At 44.1% G+C, this 15,711-nt stretch overlaps 1 protein-coding gene across 13 annotated transcripts; it reads right to left on the reverse strand.

The window, feature by feature from the left end:
• Positions 1–4,296: 4,296 nt before the first annotated feature.
• Positions 4,297–14,652, reverse strand: HNRNPH1 (heterogeneous nuclear ribonucleoprotein H1). Of its 13 annotated transcripts, none has more exons than XM_037734442.1 (14): positions 14,350–14,652; positions 13,067–13,194; positions 11,296–11,451; positions 10,947–11,090; positions 9,322–9,460; positions 8,200–8,378; positions 8,038–8,109; positions 7,848–7,981; positions 7,561–7,696; positions 7,104–7,163; positions 6,922–7,011; positions 6,159–6,251; positions 5,659–5,708; positions 4,297–5,071 (listed from the first exon to the last, which is right to left on the reverse strand). In XM_037734442.1, exons 2-13 carry the CDS (start codon positions 13,161–13,163, stop codon positions 5,659–5,661), a joined length of 1,350 nt encoding a protein of 449 aa, XP_037590370.1. In that variant the 5' UTR covers positions 13,164–13,194; positions 14,350–14,652; the 3' UTR covers positions 4,297–5,071. The 13 variants fall into 13 exon arrangements, with proteins under 13 accessions (XP_037590370.1, XP_017372598.1, XP_037590371.1 ...); XM_017517109.2 differs by lacking the exon at positions 14,350–14,652 and adding an exon at positions 13,672–13,771; XM_037734443.1 differs by lacking the exon at positions 14,350–14,652 and adding an exon at positions 13,319–13,446.
• Positions 14,653–15,711: the final 1,059 nt, after the last annotated feature.

Consider the following 15,711-nt stretch of genomic DNA (forward strand, 5'->3'; position numbering starts at 1 on the left):
CCTCCGCCTCCTGGGTTCAGGCAATTCTCCTGCCTCAGCCTCCTGAGTCGCTGGGATTACAAGCACATGCCACCATGCCCAGCTAATTTTTTGTATTTTTAGTAGAGATGGGGTTTCACCTTGTTGACCAGGATGGTCTCGATCTCTTGACCTCGTGATCCACCCGCCTCGGCCTCCCACAGTGCTGGGATTACAGACTTGAGCCACCGCGCCCGGCCCACTTTTCAAAGAATTTAACCTATTTTGCAGTTCAGTTCTGCTAATGAGTAATCAATTTTCCTCTCCCACTTCCCTTCTAAAAACCTGATTTGTGCACGGTGTTTGACACACATGGGGGGTCTTGGCAGTGTGCCTTCTCTGCTTCAGTCAAGAGATCTGCCATTTCATGCCCTTGAGAATACCTATCATTGGCCCTACAATAAAATCATTTATTTTTCACTCTGGTACATGCAGAAGCTTGTGTCAACTTCCATCACACCCTCACCTGCAGCCTTGGAGCAGCCCCTCACGCAGAGGTCCAAGCCCAGTGTGAGCAGGAGGCTGCTGGTGCTGTCCCAGAGCCTGCAGGACTGTGCCTGGTGAGCCCAAAGCAATTTGCAGTGTCAGCCTGCCAGCAACTGGCAGAGGAAGTGACCCCTAAGCCTGCTGACAAAGTCCAAGAGTAGTTCACGTATGTAATTGGGAGAGTGTGATTGGTGACAGAGACACCTGTGGAAAAGCATTTGCCAGGCAGCCACTCTGTTTTTGAGACAGTCTCGCTCAGTCACCCAGGTTGGAGTGTGGTGGAGTGATTTCAGCCTCAGCCTCCGAGTAGCTGGGATTACAATTACAGGTGCCCACCACCATGCCCGGCTTTTTTTTTTTTGTATTTTTAGTAGAGATGGGGTTTCACTGTGTTGACCGGGCTGGTCTGGAACTCCTGACCTTGTGATCCGCCCACCTAGAAGTGCTGGGATTACACGTGTGAGCCATTAACATAGTGCTAGAACTGGCTTCCAGTCCCTCCCTCAGAGCCCTAACCCCACAGGAGCCAGTGGCCTAGAGCTCTGTTAGGGTAGAGAGAAGTGCATTGTCAAATACAACCAACCAACAATCTTCCAGGCCTCATCCTTATCCACCTTCTACAGCTAGTGCTCGACTTACGTCCACGATTGGTTCCGACAGACCAGTCATAACACGATTTGGTCATAAGTTGAGTAGGCTATATGCACGTGGAGATGGTAGTGCTGCCGGAAGCTGGTCCGCACTGTCATGTGCCCAGCTGGGCAACGTTTGCGCTACCAGACGCGGAGCAGTCGTGGCTAGCGATTGTGGTCATAAAGTTGAATGGTTGTAAGTTACATAGGTCGTAAGTCGACCAATAACCTGTATATATACATCTTGCTCACCACCCTACCTTCACTTCCCACAGGCTCTCTACCCTCACTAAATCCAGGCCTCAGGCTCCCAGCCCTTTTTTTTTTTTTTTTTTAATTAAAGAGATTGGGTCTCACTATGTTGCCCAGGTTTGAGTGCAGTGGCTTTTCACAGGCACAATCCCACTACTGATCAGCACGGGAGTTTTGACCTGTTCCATTTCCGACCTGGGCCTGTTCACACCTCCTTAGGCAATCTGGTGATCCCCTGTATACAAGTACAAATGGCTGCTGTCCAGGTGGCAAGAAGCATGTTTGGGAAAGGGGGAATCCTGACTCTAAACAAGTCTCAATTTTCTCCGTAGTACCTTTACTAGACCAGGGATTGGAGGTTCCAAAGTTTAGTAAAGGTGGTAACCTTTACCCAGCCTGAGAAATGAGGGACATTCTACGGCAGTGCTTCCCATGTCGACTGAATTAGGGGTGAGTGGTCAGGGTTTTGTTTAAAAAGCAGATTCTGGCCGGCGACAGTGGCTCACGTCTGTGATCTCAACACTTTTAGGGAGGCCAAGGTGGGTGGATCCCCTGAGATCAGGAGTTTCCAACAAGCCTGGCCAATGATGAAACCCTGTCTCTACTAAAAATACCAAAAAAATGAGCTGGGCCTGGCAGCAGGCACTTGTAATCCCAGCTACTCAGGAGGCTGAGGCAGGGCAATTGCTTGAACCCAAGAGGCGGAGGTTGCAATGAGCCAAGTTTGCACCATGCACTCCAGCCTGGGCAACGAGCAAAACTCCATCTCAAAAAAAATAAAATGCAGATTCCAGCTGACAGGGTCAGGAGGTTGAGTCACTGCAGACAAGCTATGGAGCACAAGATTCCAAAGAACCGTAATGTTTCTAGACTCCTTTCTGAGATGAAGTTTTGCTCTTGTTGCCCACCCAGGCTGGAGTGCAATGGCACAATCTCAGCTTACTTCAACCTCCGCCTCCTGGGTTCAAGCGATTCTCCTGCCTCAGCCTCCAGAGTAGCTGGGATTACAGGCATATGCCACCACACCCAGCTTATTTTGTATTTTTAGTAGAGACTGGGTTTCTCCATGTTGGTCAGGCTGGTCTCAAACTCCCAACCTCAGATAATCCACCCACCTCAGACTCCAAAATGCTGGAATTGGTATTATAGGTATGAGACACCACATCCAGCTTTTTTTTTTTTTGGACAGTTTCACTTGTCACCCAGACTAGAGTGCAGTGGCAAGATCTCAGCTCACTGCAACCTCCACCTCCCAGGTCCAAGCTATTCTCCTGCCTCAGTCTCCCAGTAGCTGAGATTTATCAGTGTGCACCAAATCTCAGGTGATCCACCCACTTCAGCCTCCCAAAGTGTTGAGATTACAGGTGTCAGCCACTGCGCCTGGCCTAGACTCATTTCTTAAAAGCCATAGGGCTCTGGATTTAGCTTAACCTTACTGCAAGTTCCAACTTATTAGTCCCTTCTCTAACAGGGCAAGTGTTATCCCTAAATGTACCAATTAACTAAAGGACCCAGATAAGGAACCTTCAAGCTTTCTCAAGCCTCAGTACCAAACTACATTAACCCAATAAGATCTCAGGCACAGTACCAGGCTTAGAACACAGCTGCACAACTCTCAACACTGCCTACCCACTGAGAACTGCTGCTCTCTCTAGACATGCCTAGGACAAAACAATACATTCCAGACCTTTCCCTCCAGTGATTTCCAGTCCTGTTAAGGCCCTCCCCGTCCATGTCTCCTGCATGCGCTGCTTCTGTGGGCAGATGGTTAACAACCAACACTAAGCCCCACTCTGTCCACCCTACCTAGCCCTATCCCAAAAACAAACTCAAAAGCTTTTGTGTAAACCAAAGGAAAAGAGAAAACTTATCCACACTTTGCTTTAAAGGGCACAAGCCTGTTATGTGACAGCCTAGCTTGGACTCTACTTTCTAATTTCATTATCAGGGACTTGAATCTAAAGGGATGAAAGAGTAGTGGCAGTTCCCAAACTGCAGTGCCCCTAAGCATTTACTGAAGGAACTCTGCAATCACACTTTTCAAGTTGCTTTAAAGCAACTTTAATACTTGCTAGCATAATGTTGGCGCTCCGAACTACCACAACGGGGATACATTTGAAGGGTTCATTTAAACTAGTCATGTTTGCTCTCAATCACTACTATCATTCTACCTGAAAAGGTTTACATGGAATTTTGATCCCAAGTGGAACTGATTTTTAGAAATTAGCCAAAAATACAGTTTACAACCTCGATTTGAAAACCATCTGTGAAGGCTGGGCATGATGGCTCATGCCTGTAATCCCAGCATTTTAGGAGGCCCCCTTAGGTCAGAGTTGGGAGACCAGCCTGGTGAAACCCCGTGTCTCAATTAAAAATACAAAAATTAGCCAAGTGTGTTGGCAGGCAGACACCTGTAACCCCAGCTACTTGAGAGGCTGAAACAATTGCTTGAGCCCAGGAGGTGGTGGTCGCAGTGAGCTAACACTGCCACTGCAATCCAGTCTGAGATGATATTGAGACTACACCACAAATCTGTGAGCTGGCTCCTTCTAGAAGACACCCGCATATTCATCACACCTCCCTTGCCTCTGGCACTTCCCAGCCATGCACGAAGCCCTCCTAGACATGCAGGCCATGCAGTGAGGGCACAGGTGCCTCCCGTGCCAAGTGCTTAACAAGTTATAGGCAGTTCAATCAGGTCCTGTGCAGCCAAATGACATACAGCCTCTTCCACAAGGGCCCCCCCAAAGCTGAGTTTACCTTAAGTTGCACTGGAGGGAAGTCTGGAGACCTCTATACAACAGCCTCAGCTACCAAGCCTCTCTGCCACAGCCAGAAATGTAGCCCTAGTCCCCAGGTGGGCACAGAGCACCAAGACTGAGTCCACATGACACTGAAGCAAAGACAGTGCAGTTTTTAAAAGGAGGATTTATTTGACAAGTTTCACTTAGCGCAATATACCTAAAAGGAAATCACAATACAATGAAAGATTTAAATCAAGGTCTCAGAATTTCATACAAACACCAAGACCAAAATCCTAAAGAACTGGTATTGCGTCTCAATTTTTTCCCATTAACTTAAAAAAAGCTTAAACTTACGTGCCTTACAGGTTATTAAATGAAACTAGAATTAACAAACATGCCAAAATGTTTCACTTTTAATTGTAGACACAGCTCCTATATTGAGTTTAAAAAAAAAAAAAAAAAAAAAAAAAGCATGTCTTTCAACATGCATCTGAACAGTGTTCAATGCAAAGGGTAACACTTAACATAATTCAACTGCTTTTACCTAAATACGCTTACTGCTTAAGTATATCCTACAATATAACTAACTTGAGAAAAGCTGGAACTTGTTTAACAGTTATAGTTTACTCAGCTTCACTGTTACATCCTAGGTTAAGTATTGTATTCCAAAATACTGAGCCTTAAGTCTTCATAACAATCCTGATTTCCACTCAGAGAGAAAGCATAAATCACAAGCTTGTATTGCAGAAACTGCTAAACTGAAGTTTTGTTTTTTTCTTTAAAAAAAGTTGACCAAGAGTCAGTGATCAGGATCAATCAATTACATTCCCCATCCACCACTCATACTGGACATGCTAGACATCCCTCCCATTCCGTTCACGCCCATAGATGCACGGCTTCCACTACTGTAGTAGCTGCTGTTCATTGCTCCTTGGCTACCTGCAAAGAGACCAATTTGACAAGTTAGGAATAATGTCAGACTATCAGTCAAATAAAATATAGTATTCCAAGAAAAAGTTTAAAAAGTATACTAGTATAAATGGCTGCTGTCCAAGTGGCGAGAAGCATGTTTGGGAAAGGGGAATCCCGACTCCAAACAAGTCTCAATTAACCCCTTTTCTCTGCAGTACCAACTTGCCAGACTCTTGTGCTACCATTTTTAACGAAATTCTTCAGAATCAACGTGAAAAATTAAGTTTAAAGGAAAACTAGTGTTTTTCAAAAATTGCAAAATTACTTCATATTTTTAAAGCTATACAAGGCATTTAAAAAAAAATTTACCATAAACATTCACAGTGTGTCCCTCAAATGACATGAGAATAGGGAGCACAGGGGAAATCTCTTGCTTTTCCTACTCATGGTGGGCAAAAGTGAGACAACTAAGTTGGACTAAAGGCAACTCACTGTGCCCAAATGGCAGCCTCCGTTGAGTTAAGTCAGAGCCATTGACTGCTATAGAAAGTGTTATTACAACATCAGTATTTGCTATTGGGAATTTAAATTATATTTTTTGAGAAAATATTTACCTATGCAATGTTTGATTGAAAATCACTGGAGTTTTCCTGTAAAACTTGGTCTGCAAAAGGATTTTGTAGGGTAAGACTATAAGACCAAAATCACCATTCTTTAGACCAATTGAAAAAAATAAAACCAATCCTAGGTTAACTGACTAATAAATACGGTCCTGAACCCAACCACCATTCTATTTAAAATTCTCCCTCCATCTAAAATTGATTTAATGCTAACCAAAAGACAAAAAAGTGAACAACTTTAATGTTTTAATAAATGGAGGCAGATGTTTTCTGGCTCGACAGTATTCCAAAGCTGCAATGACTAGTTTTTAATTCACAAACACTTCCCCCTCCCAATGATTGTTTCCGAAAATTAAACTAGAAAAAGTTACATTTGGATTGAAAGCATACATTTAACAACCCAATTTCACCAAAATGGAGCCTGCATGTATTCCCAACTAAAAAAACAAACCTGCCTAAAACTTACTCTAAGTCTATTAAAAAAAAACACTTACCGTATCCACTCATGCTGCTCTGGCCACCATAGCCGCCTCCATAACCACCACTCAGCTGCTGGCTGGCTGGGCCACCGTAACTGGACTGGTTTGCTGTTAAGTTAAGAAAACATTAGAACCTTGCTCCTTATGTAATGTGGTACCTGGTGGTACCGGGCTTGTAATTCTATATCTATGATTTTCCAGTCTTGATCTTCCATTACTATAACCCTCTGCCTCCTCCTGCCTATTGTCTATAACCAGGCTCCCCTTCTATCCATCATTTGAGCTAATCAAATATTTATAAACCAAAGTGCTAACGGTATACACATCAGCAGGACTAAAATTCACATGATTCCATTAGTAGAGGCATTCTGTGAAGATCTTATGAAATTGCTTGACTGGATTTAGTGGGGTTTCCCCTTTAGTTTGATATATCAAGGTATGTCAATATAAAGGTTTATCAGTGAACACCTAATTATTCCCAAATTTATCTTAATCCTGTTTTGCTATTTTAAATTTTATACTCAGAAAATTTCAGTAATCTCACTCCATAGGCCCCTCCCCCAAGAGTACCTAAATCTAATTTGAATTATCTATCCTAAGCAACTTCATAACACACAAGGTTTAAGTAAGCCAGATACAAAAATTCATTCAAATATCAAGAAACTGCTTTCTTTGCCTAAGTTTGTTATGCTAAATTCATAAAACAGATTAACTTAACTTACAATTAACTTATACAGATATAAACGTTTTGGTTTTTAAAAAAACTAACGATATTTACACAAGCCCATGCCTCCCATCATTTGGCTACCATAAGCACCACCGCTTGCTCCTGCTGTAGAATTCAAGAAGAGTTCTACATATCTGTGTTCTGAAATGAGAGAAAAGGCATACAAGGTTAGCTTAAAAAAAGGACACTAAAGTGATATTTACACAAACCCATGCCTCCTAGCATTTGGCTACCGTAAGCACCACCGCTTGCTCCTGCTGTAGAATTCAAGAAGAGTTCTACATATCTGTGCTCTGAAATGAGAAAAAAAAAGTTTGAAAATGTTTGTTGGTGAAAGAAACAGTATAAGCACTTTTTAAACAAGCAGATCTATGAACTTCAAATACTTTGGCAAAGAAAACTCTAGCTACTTCTCTTAGGTGATCTTTAACTTCAAAATCTAGGCTTTACATATTCATCTATAGTCAATAAAGGATATATACTTCAAGATGTGAGATGTGTTATCACAAATCTGTTAAACTCATTTTTAAAAACCAAACCTTTAACACACCCCACCCCCGTGTACCCCAAGAATCAATCTATTACTGGAAAGGAAACTTCTCACATATTCTTATTTTTCTATTCCTCTATTGTAAATGTTAGTCACACAATCACCTAAGAGCGAGCCCATAAATGCTCAATCACACTTACGCATATTTGCTTTGTCTTTTGACATAGCTGCCACAGCATCTTCATGAGTTGCAAACTCGACATCTGCTTCACCAGTTACTCTGCCATCAGGACCAATTTCAATGTGTACTCTCACAGGATTGAGTGGTGAAAAAAACTACAACACAAGGCAGTTCAAAAAACTGAATCAACTTTCTAATGTTACAAAGTGAAACTAAAAGTTCGTGGTGTTCTCTTTATAGTACAATAAAGTTCAGACATTTACTGTCATACTGAAATACTGACTTGTGAGTGCATCTTACACTTACATTGTAAATGTCATTCTCAGTAGCTCTGTAAGGTAATCCTCGCATGTGTACACAGTGTCCTGTTGTGCTCTGGAAAGTAGAGCCACCATCCCCGTATCTGTGATCAGACATTCCTGAAAAACAGTAATTGAGGTCTAGATGGACAAGAGTGTAAGCATCCTTCAACTGAGAAATTCAATTCTTACCTTACCTCTTCCAAATCTATCTGACCCAAATCCATAGCCATCATTATAGCCATTGTAATCGTCATAGCCTCCATAGCCTGAAAGACAAAAAAAAAAAGTACCATCAATCAAATAAAACATCTACACAAAAGGAACCGACTTGCCAAACCTTATGAATCCTCACGTACCTCCACCATAAGCACCACGCCTCATCCTTTCAAAGCCTGCTCCTCTGCCAATGCTGTTATATCCTCTGCCAGCCCCAGGTCTGTCATAGGGACCTGGCCGCTGCATGGCCATAAGCTTTCGTGGTGGGTCATAGTGAGTTCTAACTTCAGCTCTACTGCTCTTAAAGATTTCAATATACCTAAAGCATTGTTTGTAAGGAAGGGGTAGGGAGGGGAGAGAGAACATTAGTTCATTTTATACAGGTATTTAGTTATACAAGAAAACAACCTAGTCACAGCCATGAAACTGACTAATACTTAGAGCCAGATTTCTTATATTTGTATAGGCAATGACCAGAAATTCACTCAATAGTAAGACTTAATGTATACTTTATAGGAAAAAAAAAAACTCACTCCTCTGAGGCAGAGCCCAACCTTAGGGGTAGAGAGGAGTACTACATATGAATGTTTTAGGAGGGAAATAATTCCACTCAACTTTCAACATTTCACGTCTTAAATCCATTGGCAGCATGTATAGCAAGTGGGCTAAAAAGCCAGCCTCCACCAACAGTCTAGCCCACACTACACATTTCCTTTCGCCAATTAATACCCCAGCCTATGCTTTTAAGTAAGAATCAGCATAGGTAAGCGCATGCTTCAATGAAAAATAGTCACAAGCAAAGAGAATAAAACCTTTTGTGACAATTTCTTGAAAGCTATGCTTATTAATACTATGCAGAATATTTATATACAGCAAGAAAAAGTTTGTTGCATTTCAACTTTAAAAACAAGATCAGAAAGTATCACATTTTCTTATGGTAATATTAATTTGCTAGGTTGGTGTTATTACAGCTAAAGCCAGGTTTGCATTAATTTTTTAAAGCCATAGTCTCTCAACTCTACTGGGGTTAATAAGGCTCACAAAATTGTAAAGTAGACCAATTAACTAGGGACAAATTTTAAACCTAAAATTTAGTTTGCATGTGACATGGGATTCTGACATAGGAAAAGTCTAGAAATCATGGCAAAACATCAATTAACTAGGACTACAAAACATTAATTTCCTTTTTTAAGCAGAGAGAATATGGATTTAACTGTTTACCATAAGAAAAGTGACATATCCAACCAACCATCCATCCCCACCTGTGCCCTATTCTTTCCTTGTGTTTCTTTAGAGCCTTTTCAGCTATTTCCTGTGAAGCAAACTGCACGAAGGCCTCCCCCGTACTCCTCCCCTGGAAGTCCACCGGCAATGTTATCCCATTTGGCACGATTTCCAACCCTTCAACCCAAGGACAAATAACCCCAGTAGGGGGGCAATATTAACATCACAAGCCCAGAAATGATTCTTCTTATAGCTTTAAATAAACCAGAATTTTTAACTTTAGGTGAATGGTATGCTTTCAACAAGTACTCTTTAAATATGCATTTCAATAATATGAAGTTCCATTATACAAAATATAATTATTCTTAACACACCCATGGTACAGTATATATTTTTAAAAAACCAACTTGCTGAACACAGGATGCATTAAGAATTAAACAACTTAAGAACACGTATCAATACAACTTAATGTTGAGAATTATACAAGAATTCAATTAAGTTTTAAGCATTAAATAACAGTTTTACTAAATTCAAAACACCTTTTACCTCATTTTATATTTCAATGCTTTAAGTTATTGGAACTTCAAGTTTTAAAAAAAAGGTACACATTTAAACATTTCATATAAAAACTGAAACATTAAATTATAATTGACAAACATAACAATCTAAATTTTCAACAAAACTGATCTACACAGCACAATCATGCTTGCTTATGCTCTAACAGTAGTATGATTCACTTCTGGAAATTCCGTCTATGAAAAATCCTTTCCGTGGATACATTCCCAAGCTTACAAAAAGGACTTAAAGCACTTTCCTAGAAGATATGAAATTATGTTCATATTTAACGTTGACAGATAGCATTCAATTCTCACCAATTTAGATTAAAAACAAAACAGACTTCATTTTTAAAATTCTGACATTAGGACTTTATACATGTATAAATTTCTAACATACAACAATAAACCATGAAAGGATTTCTTGCTTCCAGTTTATCACATCATAAATATTAATACTTAAAATATAAGATATCTAACATTCTGTTATACATGCATCTTAACTCTTCAGCATAAAAACATTCAAATACTTTAGGCCCAGGAACAATTTCAAAACACTTGTTACTTCAGACAGGGAAACTACAAGCATTCAAACTACTCTCACTACGTCTGATTTTCAGTAAGTTTGTAACACACTGGTTAAACCAAGTCTTTCATAATAGACTTTTGCATTAAAAAGAATTAGACCATTAGAGATGTTTCTGGTCCCATAACCCAAGTGTCTCTTGCAACAAAGACACCTGCCATAACTTACAACAACCTAATTCATCATACTAATCTGATGTTAAGGGATCTTACCTTTAACTTGAGGTACTTAGCTGGACAGCAATGTGAGGAAAGTAGTTAAGCTGTTGAGGGCAATCCTCAATGAAAGATCTACTCTGAACTATAATACTAAATATAGGCAAAGTTAACATTTTGGAAGTACTTCATTTCCACCTTTAAGATGGGCTTAAATTATTTGAAAGTCTCTAGGAAGAAAATATTAATTCACTGGCATAAATTTACAACCTATTGAAAGACCTAAGCTGCTCAACTTAAGGTCTATTAAATCACCTTGCCAGAAGCTAGCCAAAACTCACTGCTCAGCAACAAACAGGACTACATACCTGAGAAGAACTGAACAATTTCTTCCTTGCTACATCCAAAGGGAAGTCCTCTAAGACGTACAAAGCCATCATTGGCCGTGTCAGGACTATTTGGACCAGTATGCTTCAACACCCAATCCATTTCAACGTTGTTTGACTTGAATACTGAAAGAGGTGCTTAGAATTAGTCAATTTTGGAAAATTAGATATCAAAGTTCAGACTTCCTGGGTCTTTAGATAAGCTAGGAAGAGCTGCCACAAACTCCCTTAGATGACCATTTCCATGCGGTCAAATACCTAAAATTCAGAAGGGGTAAGACCTCTATGTGCAATGCTTTATTTACTGTTACTAGGGCAATGTAAATCAAACCTTCAACATATCTGTGTCCCATAGTTTCTCTGTCTTTTTTCAGGGCCAATTTGACTTCATCTTCTGATTCAAGTTCAACAAAAGCCTCGCCACTCGGTCTGCCTTCTCTGGTGTAGATGAAACGAATACCTTGAGCCCCATTTTGAATTTTGCAGTCTGGAAAGAAAACAACCGTTAATACAGAATTTAAAACCTAAAACCACCTCTGGGTGACACAGATGAAACGCCTATTCCATGTCCCCACCACAAATTACATTAACTTGTGAAGCCTATAATGAGCACGATATTACCAACTCCTGGAACTCCAATTAAAAAAGAAATCTCATTCCCAAGGTGATGTATTTCCAACCCATCAACAACATCCAACATTCAAAGCAGTTACAGAATGAATTTCTCTCTTTAGTCCTTGTTACTCATGTCTCCATCACACATCCTTTAACAATTTCTCAGAATATTATCAAGTCCGTACTTTGTGACTTTATGGGCAAACATACTTCGTTCTGAGTTGTTTTGGTCTGGTGCATTTGTCAGTTTTACTTTACCGGCAGCCACATTACGGTTTTTCATTCAAATCCAAATTGCAGGCCCAATACTAACCTGAAAGGGAATCAGTGTTACCAAGCTAAAATGCTCCAAGTTGCAAAGCTGAAGCCAAACCCAGTGTTGCCCCCTGCAAGGTGGCTTCCAGTGTGCTTGGTTCTTGTTTTACAGGTCGTTTCCCGTTACCAATGCGAAATTCAGATAGTAAGTCAACACTACAAAGGTCTTGCCAAAAGCTGTCAATTTCATCCAAATAGAATTTCATCAGTCTAATTTCTTTCCCCCAGTCTAATACTGGGAACAAGTGCATTCTGACAGAAAACACTCAGGAAAACTGTACTGCAAAAAAATTTACACAGGCAAAAAAACTTCCCTGGGCTTCAGCGTCTTCAACTGTATAGTGAGCCATATCAAGAACTAGACGAGCAAACACCCTTCAATTACCGAATTTTGATTAGGAAAGCTGAAATGAAGAAGTGACACTAACTTTCCGAAGGAGAATGCTCATTTTCAAGGTAACACCAAACTGTAAACAAGAGGTTACACTTCAAGATATTCCAAAACATTACTATTTGTCTAATCACTCGGGAGATTTTCTCAAGATTCAAGAAGAAATCCCATCTATGCCAATTTATCCTTTCCAAGAGACACCCAGATAGGTAGCAGTGGCTCACGCCTGTAATCCCAAGCACTTTGGGGGTTCGAGACCGGCCTGGCCAATACAGTGAAACCCCCGTCTCTACTAAAAATACAAAAAGTTGGCCGGGCGGATCACCTGAGGTCGGGAGTTCAAGACCAGCCCGACCAACATGGTGAAACCCCGTCTTTTAAAAAAAATAATAATAATACAAGAAGTTAGCCAGGCATAGTGACACACACACAGCTATTCCGGAGGCTGCGGCAGGAGAATCGCTTCAACCCTAATCGTAGTGAGCCAAGAACTCAAAAAAAAAACCCATAAAAGAACAACTGGTGTTCAAAGGCAAGTAAAGAAAACAAGTCTACCAGATCGGCAGCACTCCAAGGGACAGGAAAGCGGCGCGGCTTTCGAAATTTCCATTGCGTAACAGCGGTCGGCAGGGCGCGAACAGCACAGCGGGAACTGCAGTTACGCGCGCCACGCCAGGGGGCGCCCCGAGTCCAGTCCGGCCCGCCCCGCCCCAGCCCGGCAGCCCGCCAGCCCGCCCGCCCAGGCCTCGAACTTGGAACTCCCGCGTCCTAGTTAACTCACCAGAAAAAAACCTCTGCACTTCATCAGCCGAGCAAGACCAGGGCAACCCCCGGACCTTCACCACGAATCCCTCTCCACCTTCGGTGCCCAACATCATTGTCTCTTACACGGTCCGGCGTCGAAACAAACTGCAAGGCGGGGAAGAGGACCAGACCTGAGCGCGCCCATTAAGCTGTGCTCCGCCCCCGATGTGCCACCCCGGGCCTGTGCCGCCCGCCCTACAGAGCAAAAACCAGGCGGACGCACCCACACCCAGGCGACTCCAACACCCAACACGTCCTTAGCCAGCAACCGGACCCCCAAAGCTGCTCTGGGGAGCAGATGTCGGCGCCCCGAACCCCGGGGTCCGGGGCCGAGAGCCAGCGTGGAAGTAAGGAAATGGCGGCGGCCGCTTCCGCTCCGCCTCCTCACACAATAGACTCGGCGCGGCCTGCAGGCCTCAGCGGCGCTGTCGGGATTCAGCGAACAACGTGCGGTTCTCGAAGGCTGCCTGCAGCTAGCGAAGATCCCCACAGCCCTCCAAAAGGTCGAGGGGAAAACAATCCCCGCAAAAACGGACCCCACGGGGGTCGAGGGACGGCTAGGGAGGACCGACAACGACTCACCAAGACTCCCGACTTCAACGTGGATAAGACGAAATGGCCAGCAGGCGCCTGCGCAACCTAAATAAGGCCCTTTGTGCGAGCTCTGCGCACGCGCAGCCGGCTGCTCGCACCGCCCCCTTGCGTCACAAAGAGCTCTGACGAAGGCGTAACTTCAAGAATCAGCCTGCCGCCGGTTGGTAGATTATTACACGCCTGCGTTTTGGACTCAGCACCCCCACCCATAAACCCGCCGGGCTTTTTATTGCGCCTGCGCTTTCCCCGCGAATATTGAACTTGGAGCATCAGCGGTTTATAATTGTTTCTTGCGCATGCGTCTTCCTTGAAACCGTTCTCTAGCCTTACCCGCCAACGTGGGGGAGGGGAATGGCGGCGCCAGTTCCCTATGGGGCCGTATTGGAGTCCCGACCTCTGGGTTGTGATGAGGTGGGCATCTTTCTACCCCTTACCCCCAGTCTTACCGGCGCGCTCCTGGCCGGCCTGAAAGGAGGAGCGCGGCCTTCAGTTGCTCCCACTCCCCGCGCCGCCTGTCTCCCCTTTATCCCAAAGCTGGCCGGAGCTGATCAGCTGCAGATTGCCGAGCGTCCTGGAAACTACAGGGCTGCGGACGTCCCGCGTCCGAAGCCTCCCGGATGGTGCCTGGGGCACGTCCCAGCTGTGTGTGCCTGCACTTCCCCTTGCCTGCCCTCGTCGGGCCTAGGGCGCCGGTCGGCGGGGGGTTCCCGTGCCTGTGGCTCGCGCCTGTACCCCGCTTTTGCCTAACGAACTTGCACCCTGTGTACCCCTTACCCACCTCAGGGTCGGCGGGCCTGGAACGCCTTGGAGCCCTGGCACGAGGACGGGTCGCCAGGTACTGCCTCGCGAGCGCAGTCTCCTCCACTGGTGCACGCCGGCCTCTGTGCTGGAGGAGGCTCCCGCTGAATCATCCCAGCGCTGAATTGATAACAGTGCGTGCATTCCCCAGGCGGAGACCCTGCATTCGAGGCCCCTGGGTCACCCGGTGTGCACATACGCTGCGAGATAAGTAATGTTCGTGGTTTCTAGCAGCACTGCCCAAAACCGAAGACGCCGGAGCTTCCCAGGCGTCCCGATGTCTAACCTGGCTACCCTCTTCAGCCTAGCTTTAGTGGACACAGGCAGTAAATTAACCGTAAGGTAGTGTTGGACCCTGCCGCAGGGCTACCTCAGGTAGTACAGGCCTGAGTGCCTCCCTTGGAAGATGCGGGCAAAGCATGTTTCCAAACCCAGTGCCACAGAGGCCGAATCCAATTTTGACAGGTTTGAGGAAAGTAGAGGACATCCAAGGAAAGACAAGAGCCCAGAGCTAAGGAGGGCCTGATCTTCAAAGGCCACTTCGGCCTTGGCAAAGGTGTTAACTCCAAGAGAAGGCATTGCCAGATGATCATCAGGGGAGCAGTAAGTCCTGTGTAAAGGGAAAGGCTTGCTGGATGTGAGGGAGATGCAAATAGAGCAGGCAGAGGGAATGATGGTACACGCCATGCACTCTGCTGCAAACAGAACTAGAAGCACATACCCGTGGTACTATTTCAGAAGGCACTGTGGCTGAGGTCATCAGGAAGAGAGACTCCCGCCGGGTGCGGTGGCTCACACCTGTAATCCCAGCGCTTTGGGAGGCTGAGGCAGATGGATCACTTGAGGTCAGGAGTTGGAGACCATCCTGGCCAACATGGTGAAACCCTGCCTCTACTAAAAATAACAAAAATCAGCCGGGTGTGGTGGCATGTGCCTGTAATCCCAGCTGCTCAGGAGGCCTAGGCAGGAGAATTGCCTGAACCCAGGAGGCAGAGGAAGCGGTGAGCCAAGATCACACCACTGCCCTCTAGCCTGGGCAACAAAGCAAGACTCCAGCTCAAACAAAACGAAACAAAAATTAGCCAGGCATGGTGGCGCTTGCCTGTAATCCCAGCTACTTTGGAGGCTGAGGCAGGAGAATTGCTTAAACCCAGGAGGCAGAGGTTGCAGACAGCTAAGGTCATGCCATTGCACTCCAGCCTGGGCAACAAGAATGAAACTCCATCTCAA

Source organism: Cebus imitator, unplaced genomic scaffold, assembly GCF_001604975.1.
Source record: "Cebus imitator isolate Cc_AM_T3 unplaced genomic scaffold, Cebus_imitator-1.0 Scaffold618, whole genome shotgun sequence".
NCBI lineage: Eukaryota > Metazoa > Chordata > Mammalia > Primates > Cebidae > Cebus > Cebus imitator.